Genomic DNA, 17,580 nt, shown 5'->3' with positions numbered 1-17,580 from the left:
CCGCCACTGAGCACGCACATGCAAATTAGTGTACTGCAAGCGCCGGGTTTTCATTGGGCGGCAGCTGCCTCTCCGCTCTCGATTGGCCGCCTTTAGAAATTGTCTTCTTATTGGCTCTGCAATGCTGGTGACAGATCTGACCAATCCGTAATTGCGCTTCCCTATGCGAGGAGGGCATAAAAGGCGCCGGGGGTTCTTTTCTTCCTAATTGCAGTTTTATTTTTTGCTTCGCCTCTGAGCAGACCTGAGTCGGTGTCGCCATGTCTGGCCGCGGCAAGCAAGGTGGGAAGGCGAGAGCCAAGGCGAAATCGCGATCCTCCCGCGCTGGCCTCCAGTTCCCCGTCGGCCGCGTACACCGCCTGCTCCGGAAAGGGAACTATGCGGAGCGGGTCGGCGCGGGAGCCCCCGTTTACCTGGCCGCAGTGCTGGAGTATCTCACAGCTGAAATACTGGAGCTGGCTGGCAACGCTGCCAGGGACAACAAGAAAACTAGGATCATTCCCCGTCATCTGCAGCTGGCGGTTCGCAACGACGAAGAATTGAACAAGCTGCTGGGAGGAGTCACTATTGCCCAGGGTGGAGTCTTGCCCAATATCCAGGCTGTTCTGCTTCCCAAGAAGACAGAGAGCCACAAGCCCAAAGGCAAATGAGGAAGCGGGCTCTTCACCCAACAAAACGTACATCTGCATAAAAAAGGCTCTTTTAAGAGCCACCCACAAATACCGTAAAAGGCTGGAAAAAATCACTACCGTAGTGAAATGCGTTCGTAATTAAGTACCTTTACCCCCACCCCGCGCAAGGAGCTTTTGACTTATTTCAAGGGGAGTAACATTTTTGCTTCGCTGCACATGATCTGCAATAGGATTTAGAAATGGTAGTATAAACATAAGCGGCAGCACAACTCTTTTGATGAAAACGTGGATGGCCCTTAAAAGGGCCTTTTGTTTTTTGTGGGGGGTAACTGCTAATGCTACTACGGCATTGCCTAATTTTAGCCGCCGAATCCGTACAGCGTGCGGCCCTGGCGCTTCAAGGCATAGACCACATCCATCGCCGTCACGGTCTTCCTCTTAGCGTGCTCCGTGTAAGTCACGGCATCGCGGATGACATTCTCCAGGAAAACCTTCAGCACGCCCCGGGTCTCCTCATAGATCAGACCAGAGATGCGCTTGACTCCTCCACGACGAGCCAAGCGGCGAATAGCAGGCTTCGTAATGCCCTGGATGTTATCGCGCAACACCTTGCGGTGGCGCTTGGCACCCCCTTTCCCAAGACCCTTCCCGCCTTTGCCGCGTCCCGACATCCTAAAGTTTCAAACACCTTATAAATGAAAGCGACAGAGAGCAGTTTCAGTTTATATAGTCTGTAAGCCGACCTGAAGGAAAACTGTGAGGGGAGGGACGAGCGGGGAGTGAACACATGAGCGTATACAGTTACAACAACGCTATAGGGCAATGCTAAGGAAGCTTCTCCAATAAAACGCAACAGTATTTCAAAACAGCCAGTAATAAATTAGCTGCAACAATTTAACTGAGGCGTACTTGGCGCCTTCTCTGCTTTTGAGCAGGCGTAGAAAGGTATTTTTATGACGTGCAATTCACTTTCTCCCCCTTCATTTCTTTGTAGGGTCCCTGAAAACTCTGACCACTACTAGGATAATGGTACAATCTAAGCATATGAAAGCTGCTTTGTAATGTCATCCCATCAAGTGTCGGAATACAACCCAGCTTACGCTGAAGGTTGATGTACCTACATGAGAGGGCAGCTCTAGTCTAGTCCCTCCTTTAACAGCCTTTCTTCAGGTTTGAGGGATACTCTTAGAGTTGGTTCCCTCATTACCTAATTCCTTTCTTCTTCATCCTCACGTTAGTAGTAGGAGGAAATTTTTGTGTTTTTCCTGCAGAGATGTGACAGCAAGTATGGCTTGCTGCATTCCCGAACTGAGGTACTAGTAGTTAGAACTAGTAGTCCTAGTAGTTAGAACTAGGACATTTCCAGTATAACGTGTATTTCCTGCAATAAACATCCCCCCCCCCAATTCAGTAGTTCCGTTAAAGCCAAGGTAAAGCATGCTCTTCCACCCAAGTTCTAGAATCTAGTAAAATTCAACTTCTACTGATGGAACTTAATCGTCAACATGGACTGAGTTCTGTCTCCTCATACAGAGTAATGTTGGCGATCTAAATAAATAATTAAAAAATTGTCCAGTAGCACCTATTTTATTTATTTCGACTGCGTCAGACCAGCACGGCTACCTACCTGAATCTAGAATCATGGTTGGCGATCTTGTTTGAATGTGACCCCCTATTTCCCAGGACACATACACTCTCAATCAGGTTCTACAAGGTGGATCTGCTTGGACACAAGGCAGACCTTTGTCCCCTCTAAACTAAGCTCCACCAGCGTGGAGCGGAGCTTCATTACGCACCTCTATTACGCACATCTCTGGGACCTGCGTGTTAAGGGCGAGTAATAAAATTAACAATGATTATGATAATAATTAAAAGGATACATCTATAATTGACCAGCTGCTCACGAGACCAAAGCTGACACATTAACTCTAGGGCGAAATTTAGCGCGCACACGACAGAAACAAGTATTCGCGGCATAACTTAAACTACTGTACTGTATTTTATTCATCAAAGCACACCTCACGCATTAGAAACACTCCCACCCCTTCTGTCAGACGACTGAAGCACAAGCCGCGGAAGATCGGAGCAGGGAGCTGTTACGCCCCAACTTTTCTATTGGCTGAGAGGGCTATTAAGCTCATCCCCACTTGTGCGCGCACATGCAAATGAGTAGCCTGCGATTTCCCACTTCCAATTGAATGAACGCGTCGTCCCACCCCCTCAGGTTGGTGCTGACTTAGAAATCTTTTTCCCAATTGGTTTATTTATATTTTACTCTAGATCCAGCCAATCAGAAGCGTCATTTTCGAGCCTCTCGGAAGGTATAAAAGCCCCTCTCCGGCTTTGCTTTCCGTAGCTGGCTCGATTGCTTGAGAGAGAAAAATTGTGCGGATTTAGCGACGACAGCATGTCTGGCCGTGGTAAGCAGGGAGGCAAGGCGAGGGCCAAGGCGAAGTCGCGCTCGTCGCGGGCCGGCCTGCAGTTCCCCGTGGGCCGCGTGCACCGTCTGCTGCGCAAGGGCAACTACGCCGAGCGGGTGGGCGCCGGCGCGCCCGTCTACTTGGCGGCCGTGCTCGAGTACCTGACGGCCGAAATCCTCGAGCTGGCCGGCAACGCTGCTCGCGACAACAAGAAGACCCGGATCATTCCCCGACACCTGCAGCTGGCCATCCGCAACGACGAAGAGCTCAACAAGCTGCTGGGCAAAGTCACCATCGCCCAGGGCGGCGTCCTGCCCAATATCCAAGCCGTCCTCTTGCCCAAGAAGACCGAGAGCCACAAGGCCAAAGGCAAGTGAAGCTGCTCTTTCTGGGCCACGCAGTTCTCGTTGAAACTGAACCAAAGGCTCTTTTCAGAGCCACCCACACCTTCCAGAAAAGAGCTGGCAATCGGCTGATTGCTGTTGCCTCAACAATCCTTGCTTTCCCCTTTCCTACAGTTTGTAGAAATTGAGGTCATATGGCATGTGTGCTTTCAAATCATTTTTCATTTGTTTTTGCTGCTGATATTCATGGTTATCAAAGATGACAACTTTCTATAAAGTGATGTCTTTGATCTACTGCACTCTTAAGTTTTAATTGCAGCTGTATTGTCATGGTCCTCTGGATAAGCTCCTGAGCCTAACAAAACATATGTGGTGCTGGGAATGTGATAGGTTGTCAGTTTGGACATTACTTGTTGTCAACTTCAGCACATGAAGCACCCAAACACTTGGCTGCCAACCTGTCTCAAAGTGTAAAAAGAATGATAATAAGCACTATAAATCTAGATTCAGGTAGGTAGCTGTGTTGGTCTTACTGCAGTACAAAAATAAAATAAAAAAATGGTCCAGTAGCAACTTGGAGACCAACTACGGTAAGTTTGTTCCGGGTATAAGTTTTTGTGTGCATACACATGGAAGCTTATACCCAGAACAAACTTACCGGTAGTTGGTCTCTAAAGCACTACAGTATAAAGATTTGGTGAGCAATCCTTCCCCTAGCACAGGTGTTTTTACTTTCCTGTCATTAGGGGACCTTTTGCCCATTTTCTAGCTGGAGAATGATTTGGGGAAAGTGAAATGGAAGATGAAAAAGCATGTTTGGGCTGCAGCCACCTGGTGTGTTGGCAGGAATCCTGTGTGTCTGCGCCCCCCTCCCCCAATGTCCTGGAGCATGGTCTGGTTCCTGCCTCCATATAATGTTTTCAACTACCGGTAGCTGTTGAAGCACTTTGTTGAATATATGCATATTTTGGCAGATCCCCATTCCTTTGAAGGATCTAGTTTGAGTGCACCCTTTGAGTGCTCTTCTCTTAACATACAAATTATACTGCTGCAAGATCATCACATGGATGATGTATTTACACCAATTATATCCTATGCTTCGGCTTTGAGTCATGAATTTTAATAAGCTGGAAAGGCAAATAATTTAGAGGACCCCCCCCCAATAACCAAATACATGGCAGAGGGCCTTGGGGAAATGAGTATAGCACGAAAAAGCAGAATACAGTACTGTACTATTTCACCTTGTGTCAGGGAAGGGAAGGTGCTGTTTACAACATACTGTATCTAAGTTGAGTCTAAAATTCAGCTGTGGATATGGCCAATAGATTTGGGAGGAAGTGCAGTAATGGTATTCCACCAGGTGACCTGTTTGAGCCTTTCGGACATATCAAACTTCTACCAGACTTAGTTTACTGCTTTGTTGTGGGGACTGGCAAGATGGGAATTGTGGGAAAAGAAGCACAAACAATAATTTGTCAAGCAAAAGAATCCATTTTAAAAATCAGAGCTGCTTTTCAAAACACAGGATGGAAAATTGAGAAAACACACACACAGCATAAAGTCAGCAATTGTGCAAATAATGCTTCTTCTTGTTGTTGTTTTACTTTTAGTGGTATGGGTAACAGATGCAAGAGGAAGCCAAAGGCTCTTGCCCTGTCCAAATGGGTATGGTAGAAGAGGTGCAGGGGTGGAAGAAGCTGCACTATTAAAAAACTGCCCCTCTCCTTGACAACTATTTTGTCCATCAACTTTGGTCACCACACTCTGCTTCTCTGCTGCCATGGATGCCTTTAAGCCCTCGCACTAGACCCCAGATATATAGCATCTGCAGATGAACAGAGGCACTAATGGAAAGTGAATGAATGGAGAAACCCCCCCCCCCCATGTATCTGTAGAGTTTTACCAATTTGCCAATTCAGCCAAAGTACACCCTGCCATCAGTAGAGAATACATACCATTTAGATTTGCAAAACTGGCACTTGTAAAGCGTTTCCTCTGCACTTGCAGGAAACCAGTTACTTAGTGTGGCAGCTCCTATACTCTGGAACTCACTGCCCATTGATATTAGGCAGATGCTGCCTTTGTATTGTTTTCAGCGCCTGCTAAGAACCTTTCAGTTTCTGCGACTACCTAGCCATGTAATTTTAGCATGTGATCTAGTTTAAAGTATAAGAGTTGTGCAGTTACTGGTTTTAATTTTTAATGTAACTTGTTTCTAATGATTTTAACAATATTTTAATGAAGAATTTCAAATGTATTTTGTTCAAATAAGTGGTATGTAAATTTTGTTTCAATAACTAATCTAGCTTTCCCCAACCTCATGCCCTCTGGACATTCTGGATGGCAGCTCCTGTTACCTGCAGCTGTCTGGTCTGCACATAAGGTGAACTCAAGCAGTGACAAAACCATTGTACTGACATGGAGAAACTAACTTTTGTAAATTGAACTAAATGGTTTGGTTTTTTTAAATGATGTTTTATAATTTGTCTCATCACATATTTGAACATGATCTACTGCACCCTCTGGAGAGTTTATTTCAGGTGTGCATCAGAAGGTAGAGGCCCAGTTAACAATGCAAGATCAGTCTTAAAGTGAGCTCCTAGTTGTGTACTACTGGCCTAAGAATCCAAAGAGACCTGGAACAGGAGGCTGAAACATGAAGCTCTGTACTGCATTTGCACAACATTAACAGCAAAAGCAATCTCTCTAAGGTGCTACTGCACAATTTTTTTATATTTATCCAGATAGAGTGAGATAGGAAATGAGAGTAGTTAGGAAAGTACTGAATTGATATCTTAGGGTGTTTATGCAATGACATGTATTCAGCCAGCTTCCACCATCTTATTTGGTTTCAAAACAGTAATTATATCCTAGCCGACAATTATTCAGTCCCATGTGCTTCTCCATTTAACACAGGATGTCTCTAATGGGATGTTTTTGATCTTGTTTTCTGGTTCTTCAAACACAAGAAATGCAAAGCTCACAAGAGTGGCAAAGAGCAAGGAAAGATGCTGTTGCAAATTCTCTGGATTAAAGAGCAGTTCCTTTCTCAAGCTACCAAGCAAGCAAGCCTTGGCCTAAGTGGAAATTTAGTGAACAAAAAAGTAGACTGAAGTGGCCCTCTGGGTCTTCTAGTTGCCAGAGCAGCCTCCAGATTTCCAAGGCCTTGGTTGCCCACATCACACACTGAAGCAGTGGTTTGTCTTCAAGAAGCAAAAGGGCTTGCTATTCTATTCTCAAGGCAGCACCAGCAGCAGAAAGTTACTAAATATGTAGAAAAGTACAGCCCTGACCAAGAAGTGGATGAGCCACTTCAAAGGCATCTTAGTATATAGACCAGACATCCCCAAACTTCAGCCCTCCCTCCAGATGTTTTGGACTACAGTTCCCATCTTCCCTGACCACTGGTCCTGTTAGCTAGGGATCATGGGAGTTGCAGGCCAAAACATCTGGAGGGCCGCACTATATAGACCAGTGTCACTAGACCCTTGGGCTATTCTTTTATTTCTACCTTTTAAAGATTTGTCTCCCACTACCTTTTAGCCTTGACGTATTGTTCTGCCACAATCTCTTCCCCCATTTCACAAGTTTTCTTCACTTGCCAAAGAGGCTTCCATTTTGCTGCTTCAGTCAAGGGTGGTGTCTGTGCTTTTCTTTCCATCAAACATTGCTGCAAGCTCCAGATCTGAAAAAAAATCCCTATCAGAGGAGCTACCCCGATGCTGCCTTCCTTGAGTTTTAATGGCAATGTGGGCATTGGGAATGCTGCAAAGGGCAGACTGCTAATGAGCTGGCTGGCTCATCAAGACACCCAAAGCATGACTTGGTCATTTCAGAAGTAACAAGGTAGGCATGTAGCAAGCTCTGCACCCCACCCTTTAAAATTTCATCCATTTTTTATTCTCCCCTGTAATCCGTATAGTTAAAGCTATGGTTTTCCCAGTAGTGATGTATGGAAGTGAGAGCTGGACCATAAAGAAGGCTGATCGTCGAAGAATTGATGCTTTTGAATTATGGTGCTGGAGGAGACTCTTGAGAGTCCCATGGACTGCAAGAAGATCAAACCTATCCATTCTTAAGGAAATCAGCCCTGAGTGCTCACTGGAAGGACAGATCCTGAAGCTGAGGCTCCAATACTTTGGCCACCTCATGAGAAGAGAAGAATCCTTGGAAAAGACCCTGATGTTGGGGAAGATGGAGGGCACAAGGAGAAGGGGACGACAGAGGACAAGATGGTTGGACAGTGTTCTCGAAGCTACGAACATGCGTTTGACCAAACTGCGGGAGGCAGTGGAAGACAGGAGTGCCTGGCGTGCTCTGGTCCATGGGGTCACGAAGAGTCGGACACGACTAAACGACTAAAAAAATATATCTTCAAATGGAATTTCTTTTCTCATCTATTTATAAGAATATTTCTAAACTGCCAGCTCATTAAAAAATGTGACGGTGGGGTACAATGAAAGCATTGAAGGATCATAAAACTATAAAATATAGAAAAAAATGATTACCACAGAAACATAGAATTGTAGAGTTGGCACCACAAGGGTCATCTAGTCCAACCAGTGCAATGCTGGACACTTTCCCTCAATGTGGGTCTTGAACCCATGACCCTGAGAATACAGTAAGCATCTCGGGCATGTGTGTTGAGATTCCTGCATTGCCGGGGGTTGGACTAGATGACCCTCAGGGTTCCTTCCCTCCAACTCTACAATCCCATGCTCTGCAAACAAATGTGTTTTCTGAAAGCACCTGGTGAAATGAACATTTTCAGCAGGTAATGAAATACAGTATCAGAATTATAGGTACATGTCTCCCTCAGCCTACTCATAGTTATAATGAAACAATAAGAAAGAAGCACTACATTTAGGAGTGGACAGGGTGGCGCTTGCCGATTGGAAGGTCAGCAGTTCGAATCCCTGCGACGAGGTGAGCTCCCATTGCTCAGTCCCAGCTCCTGCCAACCTAGCAGTTCGAAAGCACGTCAAAGTGCAAGTAGATAAATACGTACCGCTCCAGCAGGAAGGTAAACGGCGTTTCCGTGCACTGCACTGGTTTGCCAGAAGCAGCTTAGTCATGCTGACATGACCCGGAAGCTGTACGCCGGCTCCCTCGGCCAATAACGCGAGATGAGCGCCACAACCCGAGTCGTCTGCGACTGGACCTAACTGTCAGGGGTCCCTTTACCTTTACCCATGGACCATACCAGGTCACATCTCAATGAGGCATTGCTCCTCTGAGGAACAGTGTGCTTGCCATCTACAATTTTTATAAACATCAACATGCTCTTTGTAAGAAATTAAGAGTATTTATGTCCCTAACTGAAGCATTTGAGGCATGCAAAATATTTAAAACAAAACAGACAATGGTGCCCATGTTCCTAGAGTGGAGCAAATGTGTTATATACATTTCCCTCCCCCTCCTTGAACAGTGTAGCAAGTGCCAATCTGCACCTGGATTTCCTGACCTGGAATGGATCAGGCCAATAAAAAAATGCTGAAGCCCATTGAAATCAATGGATGCGCGGCGTTGGGCTCAAACAGTGCAAGAGACCTACAGAGGCAGACAAAAAGACTCCTCTCTTTGCTTGGCTTTGAAATGCCAGCTTCTGTGTGCTTTTAACGGATAGAAAATATGTCACTGAATTAAATCAGGATCTTAAAATGAAGTCAATCAATTTTATTTCTCTAGAAATCCTGACCGGTGGCAACCAATGCACACCCATTCCTATTGAAAGGAGGGGATTTCCAGCTCAAAATTTCCACTAAGGCTGGAAAGCCTATAGCCACTTACCCAGAAGTCTCAGTAAGACTTCCGTGTGAACATGCACACGATCAGACTGAATGTCATATATGCCCGGTGCCCAAACGCTTGCCGACCTGACGCGAAGAGCCTCCGTGCACCTGGATTGCGCAATGCAAACGTACTGGGTAGGAAATAAAGACAGCTCCCTTTTGTGTTATGTGGGTGGCCCTTAAAAGAGCCTTTGGGTTATTTCCAGCTGTGCTGTAGCGACCGGGAAGCAGCTCAAGCCCTCTCCCCACGGATACGGCGTGCCAGCTGAATATCTTTCGGCATAATGGTGACCCTCTTGGCGTGGATGGCACACAGGTTGGTATCTTCGAAGAGACCCACCAGGTAAGCTTCGCTAGCCTCCTGCAAGGCCATGACGGCAGAGCTCTGGAAGCGCAGGTCCGTCTTGAAGTCCTGGGCGATTTCTCTTACCAGGCGCTGAAAAGGCAGTTTGCGGATCAGGAGCTCTGTCGATTTCTGATAGCGGCGGATCTCCCGCAGGGCTACGGTGCCCGGGCGATAGCGATGGGGCTTCTTCACCCCACCCGTGGCCGGGGCGCTTTTCCGAGCAGCCTTAGTGGCCAGCTGCTTGCGGGGGGCTTTTCCTCCGGTGGACTTGCGGGCAGTCTGCTTGGTCCGCGCCATCGCTCTTCCTCAAGCAGCCAGACAGCAGCACTCTCCGAGAGGACGGATGCAAATCGGGGGAGAAAACCTGGGAGCCGAGAATTTATAGGGAAACCCTCCTTCCCTGATTGGCCGAGAACGCGAGCGTATCGGCTCAGGGGTTTGAATTTCCCGGGCTTGTAGGCCACCTTGGCGATCTCCGTCTCCTCCGAGACCTTCTGCCTGGAAGGTGCTCCAGTTATATCATGGATCCTAAGCACGTGACCTATAAATTATCTTTTGGTTGGGGGGGGGGTAGATTCCCGGCCTATCCTACCTCACAGGGTTGTTGTGAAAGTAAAAAAACAACAACACATAACATGCGTGTGGAGTGAAACAGTGTTTAGCGACCCAGAAATATATGGGAGATGTTCTTGGTTTCAGTCAGGAGAGGGAAACGCTTAACGTTGGACTCGTAACAAAGACTCATTCTTTAAAAAACACTTATGTATTTGTAGTCAAACCTCGCAGGCGCGATAAATAGCGCGTATCTGAAAGATGCTGCCGTTAAAAAGCTGAAAAGGCTGACGAGCCAGATTCCTGCGACCACAGGGCATTCAAACCCCCACCTTTCCTATAGTGTGACAACCGTTTTTGGGTCAAAGAGCAACAGCATCTTTTGTGATGTGCAGCTGAATAGGCTTCTTTGAACTTAACAGGCAGAGGCGGAGTTATAGGGCTAAAAAAAAAAAACAACCGCGCTACGCAATGATTGGTTCAGAATCGTACCCGCTACCGACAAATCCTTTTATTTTACGGGGAGTCAGTAAAAATACCAGGGTCAAAGAGTATTTTTAATACTATGTGTCAGTATTCTTTCGTTACACACAATTCTTTCTCAGGCTGCATCAAAGCCAGATTGCCTCGGAGCGAGGTATTACCTTGGCATGCCAATTCGTTTTCTAATATTTATTTGTTGGAGTACCAAGGTGTATTTTAGATATAAAATGGGGACGGGTAACGACTGCATGATCCACGTCGGACATCATCCCTTAACAAAGGGTATTGATACCCCGAACAGCCAATACTTTTCTCAACCACGGAAAGTACAACGAAAACAAGGGCTCAGCTTCACCTAACTTGGTGGAATGTCAATTGTTGCTCGCGGGTTAATACAATTTAACCTTAAGAGCTAGGAATATTTTGAATCCCGTTCTAAATACAAGAACACAACTTGTTTTCCAAAGTCACCAACAGCTTGGACTCGGCTCTTTTCTGGAAAATGTGGGTGGCTCTGAAAAGAGCCTTTGGGTTCGGCGTTCAGCGAGGGTTTTTTCCCCCCTTCTGGGGGGTAGTCAAGGTTTACTTCCCTTTGGCCTTGTGGCTCTCGGTCTTCTTGGGCAAGAGGACGGCTTGGATATTGGGCAGGACGCCGCCCTGGGCGATGGTGACTTTGCCCAGCAGCTTGTTGAGCTCTTCGTCGTTGCGGATGGCCAGCTGCAGGTGTCGGGGAATGATCCGGGTCTTCTTGTTGTCGCGAGCAGCGTTGCCGGCCAGCTCGAGGATTTCGGCCGTCAGGTACTCGAGCACGGCCGCCAAGTAGACGGGCGCGCCGGCGCCCACCCGCTCGGCGTAGTTGCCCTTGCGCAGCAGACGGTGCACGCGGCCCACGGGGAACTGCAGGCCGGCCCGCGACGAGCGCGACTTCGCCTTGGCCCTTGCCTTGCCTCCCTGCTTGCCACGGCCAGACATGCTGTCGTCACTGACTTGGGCAACACACACAGCACACACAGTACAAAAAGCAGCACTAACGAGTGAGAACCGAGGAGGGGGCCTTTTATGCCTTCCTAGTGCTTGCAGGTACCATTTCTTATTGGTTCATCGGGCGTCCTGCAGCCACAAGCCAATGAGGAAGCACATTTCTCGACCTGACCAACCACAGAAGTGGAAACGGTACTCTTCCAATAGGAACGGGAATATCACAGTCCTATAATTTGCATGTGCGCGCGCAGCGCAGATGATATCAGGAGGCGCGGCAGCCAATAGAAATATGTTAGCCCAGCAACCTTCATTTGCATAAAGGGCCTTTAAATAGAGGACGGTCTGACATTGGCAGCGCCGCATTTCTGTTTGCAGTCCGCTGTGACTAGAGGAAGGTGGTTTTCGAGTGCTTTTTATTTTCTACAGAGCGAAGACTTTTTTTTGCTAGAATGCCTGAACCAGCCAAGTCAGCTCCCGCTCCCAAGAAGGGCTCTAAGAAGGCGGTGACCAAGACGCAGAAGAAGGGCGACAAGAAGCGTCGCAAGAGCCGCAAGGAGAGCTACTCCATCTACGTCTACAAGGTGCTCAAGCAGGTTCACCCCGACACCGGCATCTCCTCCAAGGCGATGGGCATCATGAATTCCTTTGTGAACGACATCTTTGAGCGCATTGCCGGAGAGGCTTCTCGCTTGGCTCATTACAACAAGCGCTCCACCATCACCTCTCGGGAGATCCAGACGGCCGTGCGCCTCTTGCTGCCTGGGGAGTTGGCAAAGCACGCGGTTTCGGAGGGCACCAAGGCTGTCACCAAGTACACCAGCTCCAAGTAAGCAGATTGTGCTGCTTAGCAAAGAACTCAATAACCCAAAGGCTCTTTTAAGAGCCACCCACTTTCTCACAAAAGAGCTTGAGTCATTTTTCATCCGGAGTTCCAATAAATGCTGACAATGCACATCAATTTTTATTAACTATTAAGTGAAAACATTTGTGATGGTGCTCTAAAGACACTCTCCATATAAGGCATTTCATTATGTTATAATTTGATTTCTGTGATTGTTTCCCATATTGCATGAAACCAAGTTAGGTGGGGCAGTTTATGGAAAAAAACCACTTGCAGGTTAGAGTGGTAGCATAGCTCAAATACGCCTTGAGCAGGTGTGCTTCACAAAGCTATGCATAGTATTTTCAAAAACTAAAAAGCTTCATACCATCAACTTGGTTGAGTTTGGTGAATCAAGAATATGCTAAGAATGTGCTTTGGATGATGGAATCATAAACTTTGCTACAGGATAGCTAGGCCTGGCACTTACAATAGAGACTACTAATTTTTGGGCAAGCTTCTACATAATTTTTGTGAGTAGCTAAATGTGACATTTTTAATTACTGTTCGTCTGTAACAAATTTCCCAAAGGGTAGTTTTTAGCAACAATGTCCCCTGGTATCTTAGAGCCTCAGGCCTATTATGGTGTTAGGTTTTTGTGTATCACACTCCACATTCTTCAAGATACACACACAGAATTGTAAAGTGGGTCTGGTTGTTGATGGTCATCTAGTCCAACCCTCTGTGATTCAAGAATCTCAACTAGATCAGGCATCCCCAAACTTCGGCCCTCCAGATGTTTTGGACTACAATTCCCATCTTCCCCGACCACTGGTCCTGTTAGCTAGGGATCATGGGAGTTGTAGGCCAAAACATGGAGGGCCGCAGTTTGGGGATGCCTGAACTAGATCATACATGAAGTGCAATCCTTAATTGGGAGGCAAATAAAGGTATATCTGACATTTGTTTTGCAACCTATGACAGACATTCTTCCTCCCTAAGGTCACAATGAGGAGCTACTGAAGGAGTTGATACTAAATTATGAATAAGGTTCGCAAGTTTTAAATTACAGGGTATTTAATATAGAAGCCCTGATTTGGATGTAGCCTATGGGTTTTGCTAATGATATGTCTGTATTAAAAACGAGGATGCAGCAGAACTTTCATGTTCTGGAATTGAATTGTCCAAATTAAGTTAATCTTCATTGTTCTTATACATCACCCCTAGTGATGGCATGTAAGGGGGGGCACTTTTTTGCATTTACCACAACTTTATCCTGCTTCTCTGAGGCTCACAGGGAAGCACTTTATTATAACAGTCCAAGAAGGTAGATTTGGTGTAGGTGGTAAACTACTACTGAAAAGAAAATCTTGCCAAGGTAGTCCAGTTAGTTTCAAGTTTGATCAGGGATCTGAATAGGCAACTCCTGGTGCCATAATTCATATTTTATTACACTACACTTGTCTCTCCAAAGTCCTGTGTGTGTGTGTGTGTGTGTGTGTGTAGAGAGAGAGAGAGAGAGAGAGAGAGAGAGAAGAAATCAAATACTTAAGCACACCAAGTAGGAATTAGGACCAGATTTTTTTTTTGTATTGGGCTTATCCCCTCCATCCATGTTCCAAAACACGTTTGAATTTAATCTCATTGCAATCAAAGCAGAGACAGTTTTTAACACAAATTACATATGCACCAGTTTCCACTGAAAACATGGTGTTCTCCACAGGACTCCTGCAAGAAAACACATCCCCCCCCCCTCAATAGGTGATAGCACGGCTTACATTAAGGTGTCTTTGGCGTCTCCGTAGTTTATTAATTGTATGCAAGTGTTAAAATAATTTATCACAAATGCACATGGTCGCAGGCTGCTCTCATTCCTAAACTTCATTTACAGCGTCAAAGAAAGAGGACCGACTTTTTCATCGAAGGTATTATCAATCGTTATTATCTTGCAACAGTTTCACAATTTGCTCTCTGTTAACAAAGTAGCGCAAATAAGCAGGGGAGGGACCAATGAGTTCCGTTGGGCAGTTTTGTATCCATTTTTTGCTTGTTTCAGTCTGCTCTCTTGCCTCCTTTGGGGCAACCTGAGAGCGTTATCTTCTCCGCAGACTCAAAAGCAAAGGAACGGCGCCAAATTATTCAGTTTGAAGCGGCAATTTGAGATTGGGCATTTTGAAAATCTCCCGCTGCTCATTTGATGAGCAGTGTCCTATAGCGAGAGAGGCGCAGTTAGGTAGCACCGCCTCCCTGGGACTGCCAGACTTCATTCTGGTCGGCTTACAGAGTATATAATGCACCCGAGTTCTTCTTGCTCTTGCATTAGCCGATTCTCTCCTTCCTTGTGCGTTTGTTTACAAGGTATTTGAAGCTCTAGGATGTCGGGTCGCGGCAAAGGCGGGAAGGGTCTTGGGAAAGGGGGCGCCAAGCGCCACCGCAAGGTGCTGCGCGATAACATCCAGGGCATCACGAAGCCTGCTATTCGCCGCTTGGCTCGTCGTGGAGGAGTCAAGCGCATCTCTGGGCTGATCTATGAGGAGACCCGGGGCGTGCTGAAGGTTTTCCTGGAGAATGTCATCCGCGATGCCGTGACTTACACGGAGCACGCTAAGAGGAAGACTGTGACGGCGATGGATGTGGTCTATGCCTTGAAGCGCCAGGGCCGCACGCTGTACGGATTCGGCGGCTAAATATTCCTGCAGCGAACGACAAAATACCCAAAGGCCCTTTTAAGGGCCACCTACTCATTCATAAAAAGCTGAATTTCCCACATTTACTAACGTTAACAAGGTAGGGATAGAAGCTTGTGAAAAAGCAGTGGTTGCTTGCTTTACAATTGGTCCGACATGTTACGTTCGTAAATCAAATTTGGTATGTGCGGTGGCCTTTGACAGTTATGTTCTCTTTTTAAATAGTATTAGAAATAGTCTTGAATTTGTGTGTGTGTGTCTCCCGCTTCTGACAGTTTTTTTGAGTTAAAAACACCTTACTGGTTCTTCAGTGAAATTTCTAGGGAAGGCAGCCTTTCATTACGGCTCTAAGGGGCTTTTTGCGCATAACTCTGCTCCTCCTTCATTGTCACCCCACTAGGGAGTAAGGCTCCCAAACTGGGTTAGTAGCCGCAGGAGGATTCCCGACGCATTCAAACATGGGCTTTTGCTTTGGGCCTCGGTGATAAGCGTGGGTGGGGGAAGGTGGACGGGCAGGCAGGCGAACAAAAGCCTGGGTCTCCGTGCAGGAGACCGCGATGCCTCATTTCCCAGCAGCCTTTGTGCCAATTTCTTTGTTCGACTCCTTGTGACCTTGTGCTGTCTGGCCAATGAGAACCTGTTGCGTCATGCCGTCGCCAAGCACTCTGGGATAAGTAGTTCCGAGGCGGTCCGTAGGCGCCCGCTCGCGGCAGAGTGGGAAAGCGTGGTGGTGTGTCAGGATTCAGATCCGGGCTGCGCCTTCTCCCTCGCTGTGAAAAAAGGGACTATGACAGGAGCTGGATTCCTTTCTCTCAGACATACGATTTTTCTGCCCGCGTTTCTTATTTCGGATTTTTCCCACTGGCTTGTCCAAAGTTGTCAGAAATGCTGTGCTTCCTTCCGCCTCGCACGGGCGCAGCCAAGGGGGGGGTTGTCCCCCCCAATCAATCAAAATAAATAGAAATCTGAGGGGCTGCGCTCTTGTCAGGCTATTGGGCACTAAGCGCTAAGCCAGCTCTGGCATGTGCTGACAGAATGGCTGTCCTGGCTGCATTTCTTTTTTCTTGATTTGCATTCTCTAGCTCTGGTCTTTGGCCAGGAGGATAATATTCTGGCTTTGCGGCAGCCCTCGCTGCCCCTCTCTGCATGCCTTGGCTGCAAGACAAAGTAAGCTATCTGTGCTTGTGCTGTGGAGCCTTCTAGGCAGGAGGTACTAGCTGACCATGTTAGTAATTATCTTGAGATTTGTCAGTTGAAATGCCTCCCTTCTAAGTGTAGTGCTGGTGAGTGCAAACAGGATCACAGCCAAGGCAGGGCCAGTGAGAAACAAGAGGGGAGGAGAGCTTGAAGTAAATTTCTCTCCCTGCTCCCTCCCCCATAACCAGCAATATCTTACCAGCAATTAAATAATGGGTTCTATTCAACTAACTTTTACTTCCAGTACACCTACTTAGGTTCATTAATTCTAATGGCTGTACAGTCATACCTCTGTTTAAGTACGCCTTGGTTTGAGTATTTTCAGTTTAAGTACTCCTCGGACCTGTCTGGAATGGATTGATCCACTTTCCATTACTTTCAATGGGAAAGTTCGCTTCAGGTTAAGTACGCTTCAGGTTAAGTACGGACTTCCGGAACCAATTACACTCATACCTCAGGTTAAGTACGCTTCAGGTTGAGTACTCCACGGACCCGTCTGGAACTTACGAGCTCAACATCTGACGTTTTCGACTTATGAGCGGAAAAAGTGGCCGCGCGCTTACGATTTCCCCGACATCCGAATGGAAAACCCGTTTGCGGCTAGGTGCAGTTTCTTTGACTTACGAGTTTTTAGATGCGGTTTCCTCGACTTATGAATTTTCCCGTTTCCAATGCATTCCTATGGGAAACCGCTTTTCCTATGGGAAACTCGACTTACGAAGTTTTCGACCTACGAGTGTGCATTCGGAACGGATTGAATTCGTAAGTCGAGGTCCCACTGTATATAAAAATGTAGGCATTGAGCGCACAGATGTAACAGCCTTTCTCTGTAACCGCTGAACCGTAATGTAACAAATTTGGCCACAATGTTCCATGCCCATCAGTGAGGGATCTGGCATAATTTTTTTCCCAAAAAAGCAAACCTTTCATACTTAAAATAATGATTAAACACAAAAAAGTGGTGCCCAAATTAGACATCACCAGCAGAAGCTCTGAAGACTCCAGCAGCATCCAATAGAAAGGTAGATCGCCCACTGCTGCCTCGAAAGCCGCGCCACCAGATGGCACCACAGAATTCCACAGCAACCAACTGAAAACAGGCCTTTTGCAGCAACAAGGCCCAACATTGCTAAGTGGAGGTAGGGGCCTGCCTGGGGGGGATGGGGGACTGAATAGGGGCAGGGATAGGTAATGGATCAGAACAGGGTAGGGGGAGACACAGGGATGAAACCTGCCCTCTCCACAGTATCTCACCTCGGCTTAGCAGACTAGGCTGAGTGGATTTAGGGGCCTGCCTGGGTGGGGGGTGGGGAATGGGGGGGCTGA

General features: G+C 46.9%; 6 protein-coding genes across 6 annotated transcripts; 4 read left to right on the top strand and 2 right to left on the bottom strand.

Annotated features, from left to right (window-relative positions):
• Window positions 1-190: 190 nt before the first annotated feature.
• On the top strand, window positions 191-1,111 carry LOC118077767 (histone H2A type 2-B). The gene has a single exon (XM_035101489.2). The coding sequence runs from the start codon at window positions 261-263 to the stop codon at window positions 648-650; it is 390 nt and encodes a 129-aa protein (XP_034957380.1). The 5' UTR covers window positions 191-260; the 3' UTR covers window positions 651-1,111.
• On the bottom strand, window positions 992-9,999 carry LOC118077782 (uncharacterized). The gene is made up of 3 exons (XM_035101512.2): window positions 9,427-9,999; window positions 3,214-3,384; window positions 992-1,312 (listed from the first exon to the last, which is right to left on the bottom strand). Exons 1-3 carry the CDS (start codon window positions 9,829-9,831, stop codon window positions 992-994), a joined length of 897 nt encoding a protein of 298 aa, XP_034957403.2. The 5' UTR covers window positions 9,832-9,999.
• LOC118077804 (histone H2A type 2-C-like) lies at window positions 2,996-3,508 on the top strand. Its single transcript, XM_035101533.2, has one exon. The coding sequence runs from the start codon at window positions 3,040-3,042 to the stop codon at window positions 3,427-3,429; it is 390 nt and encodes a 129-aa protein (XP_034957424.1). The 5' UTR covers window positions 2,996-3,039; the 3' UTR covers window positions 3,430-3,508.
• A 1,069-nt stretch (window positions 10,000-11,068) lies between the features above and the next one.
• LOC118077794 (histone H2A type 2-C-like) lies at window positions 11,069-11,604 on the bottom strand. Its single transcript, XM_035101522.2, has one exon. The coding sequence runs from the start codon at window positions 11,539-11,541 to the stop codon at window positions 11,152-11,154; it is 390 nt and encodes a 129-aa protein (XP_034957413.1). The 5' UTR covers window positions 11,542-11,604; the 3' UTR covers window positions 11,069-11,151.
• Window positions 11,605-11,889: 285 nt separating this feature from the next.
• On the top strand, window positions 11,890-13,550 carry LOC118077816 (histone H2B 5). The gene has a single exon (XM_035101544.2). The coding sequence runs from the start codon at window positions 12,000-12,002 to the stop codon at window positions 12,378-12,380; it is 381 nt and encodes a 126-aa protein (XP_034957435.1). The 5' UTR covers window positions 11,890-11,999; the 3' UTR covers window positions 12,381-13,550.
• Window positions 13,551-14,677: 1,127 nt separating this feature from the next.
• Window positions 14,678-15,120, top strand: LOC118077822 (histone H4). Its single transcript, XM_035101555.2, has one exon. It carries the CDS (start codon window positions 14,746-14,748, stop codon window positions 15,055-15,057), a length of 312 nt encoding a protein of 103 aa, XP_034957446.1. The 5' UTR covers window positions 14,678-14,745; the 3' UTR covers window positions 15,058-15,120.
• Window positions 15,121-17,580: the final 2,460 nt, after the last annotated feature.

This window comes from Zootoca vivipara, chromosome 2 (assembly GCF_963506605.1).
Source record: "Zootoca vivipara chromosome 2, rZooViv1.1, whole genome shotgun sequence".
Lineage (NCBI taxonomy): Eukaryota > Metazoa > Chordata > Lepidosauria > Squamata > Lacertidae > Zootoca > Zootoca vivipara.
This window is presented reverse-complemented; position numbering and strand designations above follow the sequence as displayed.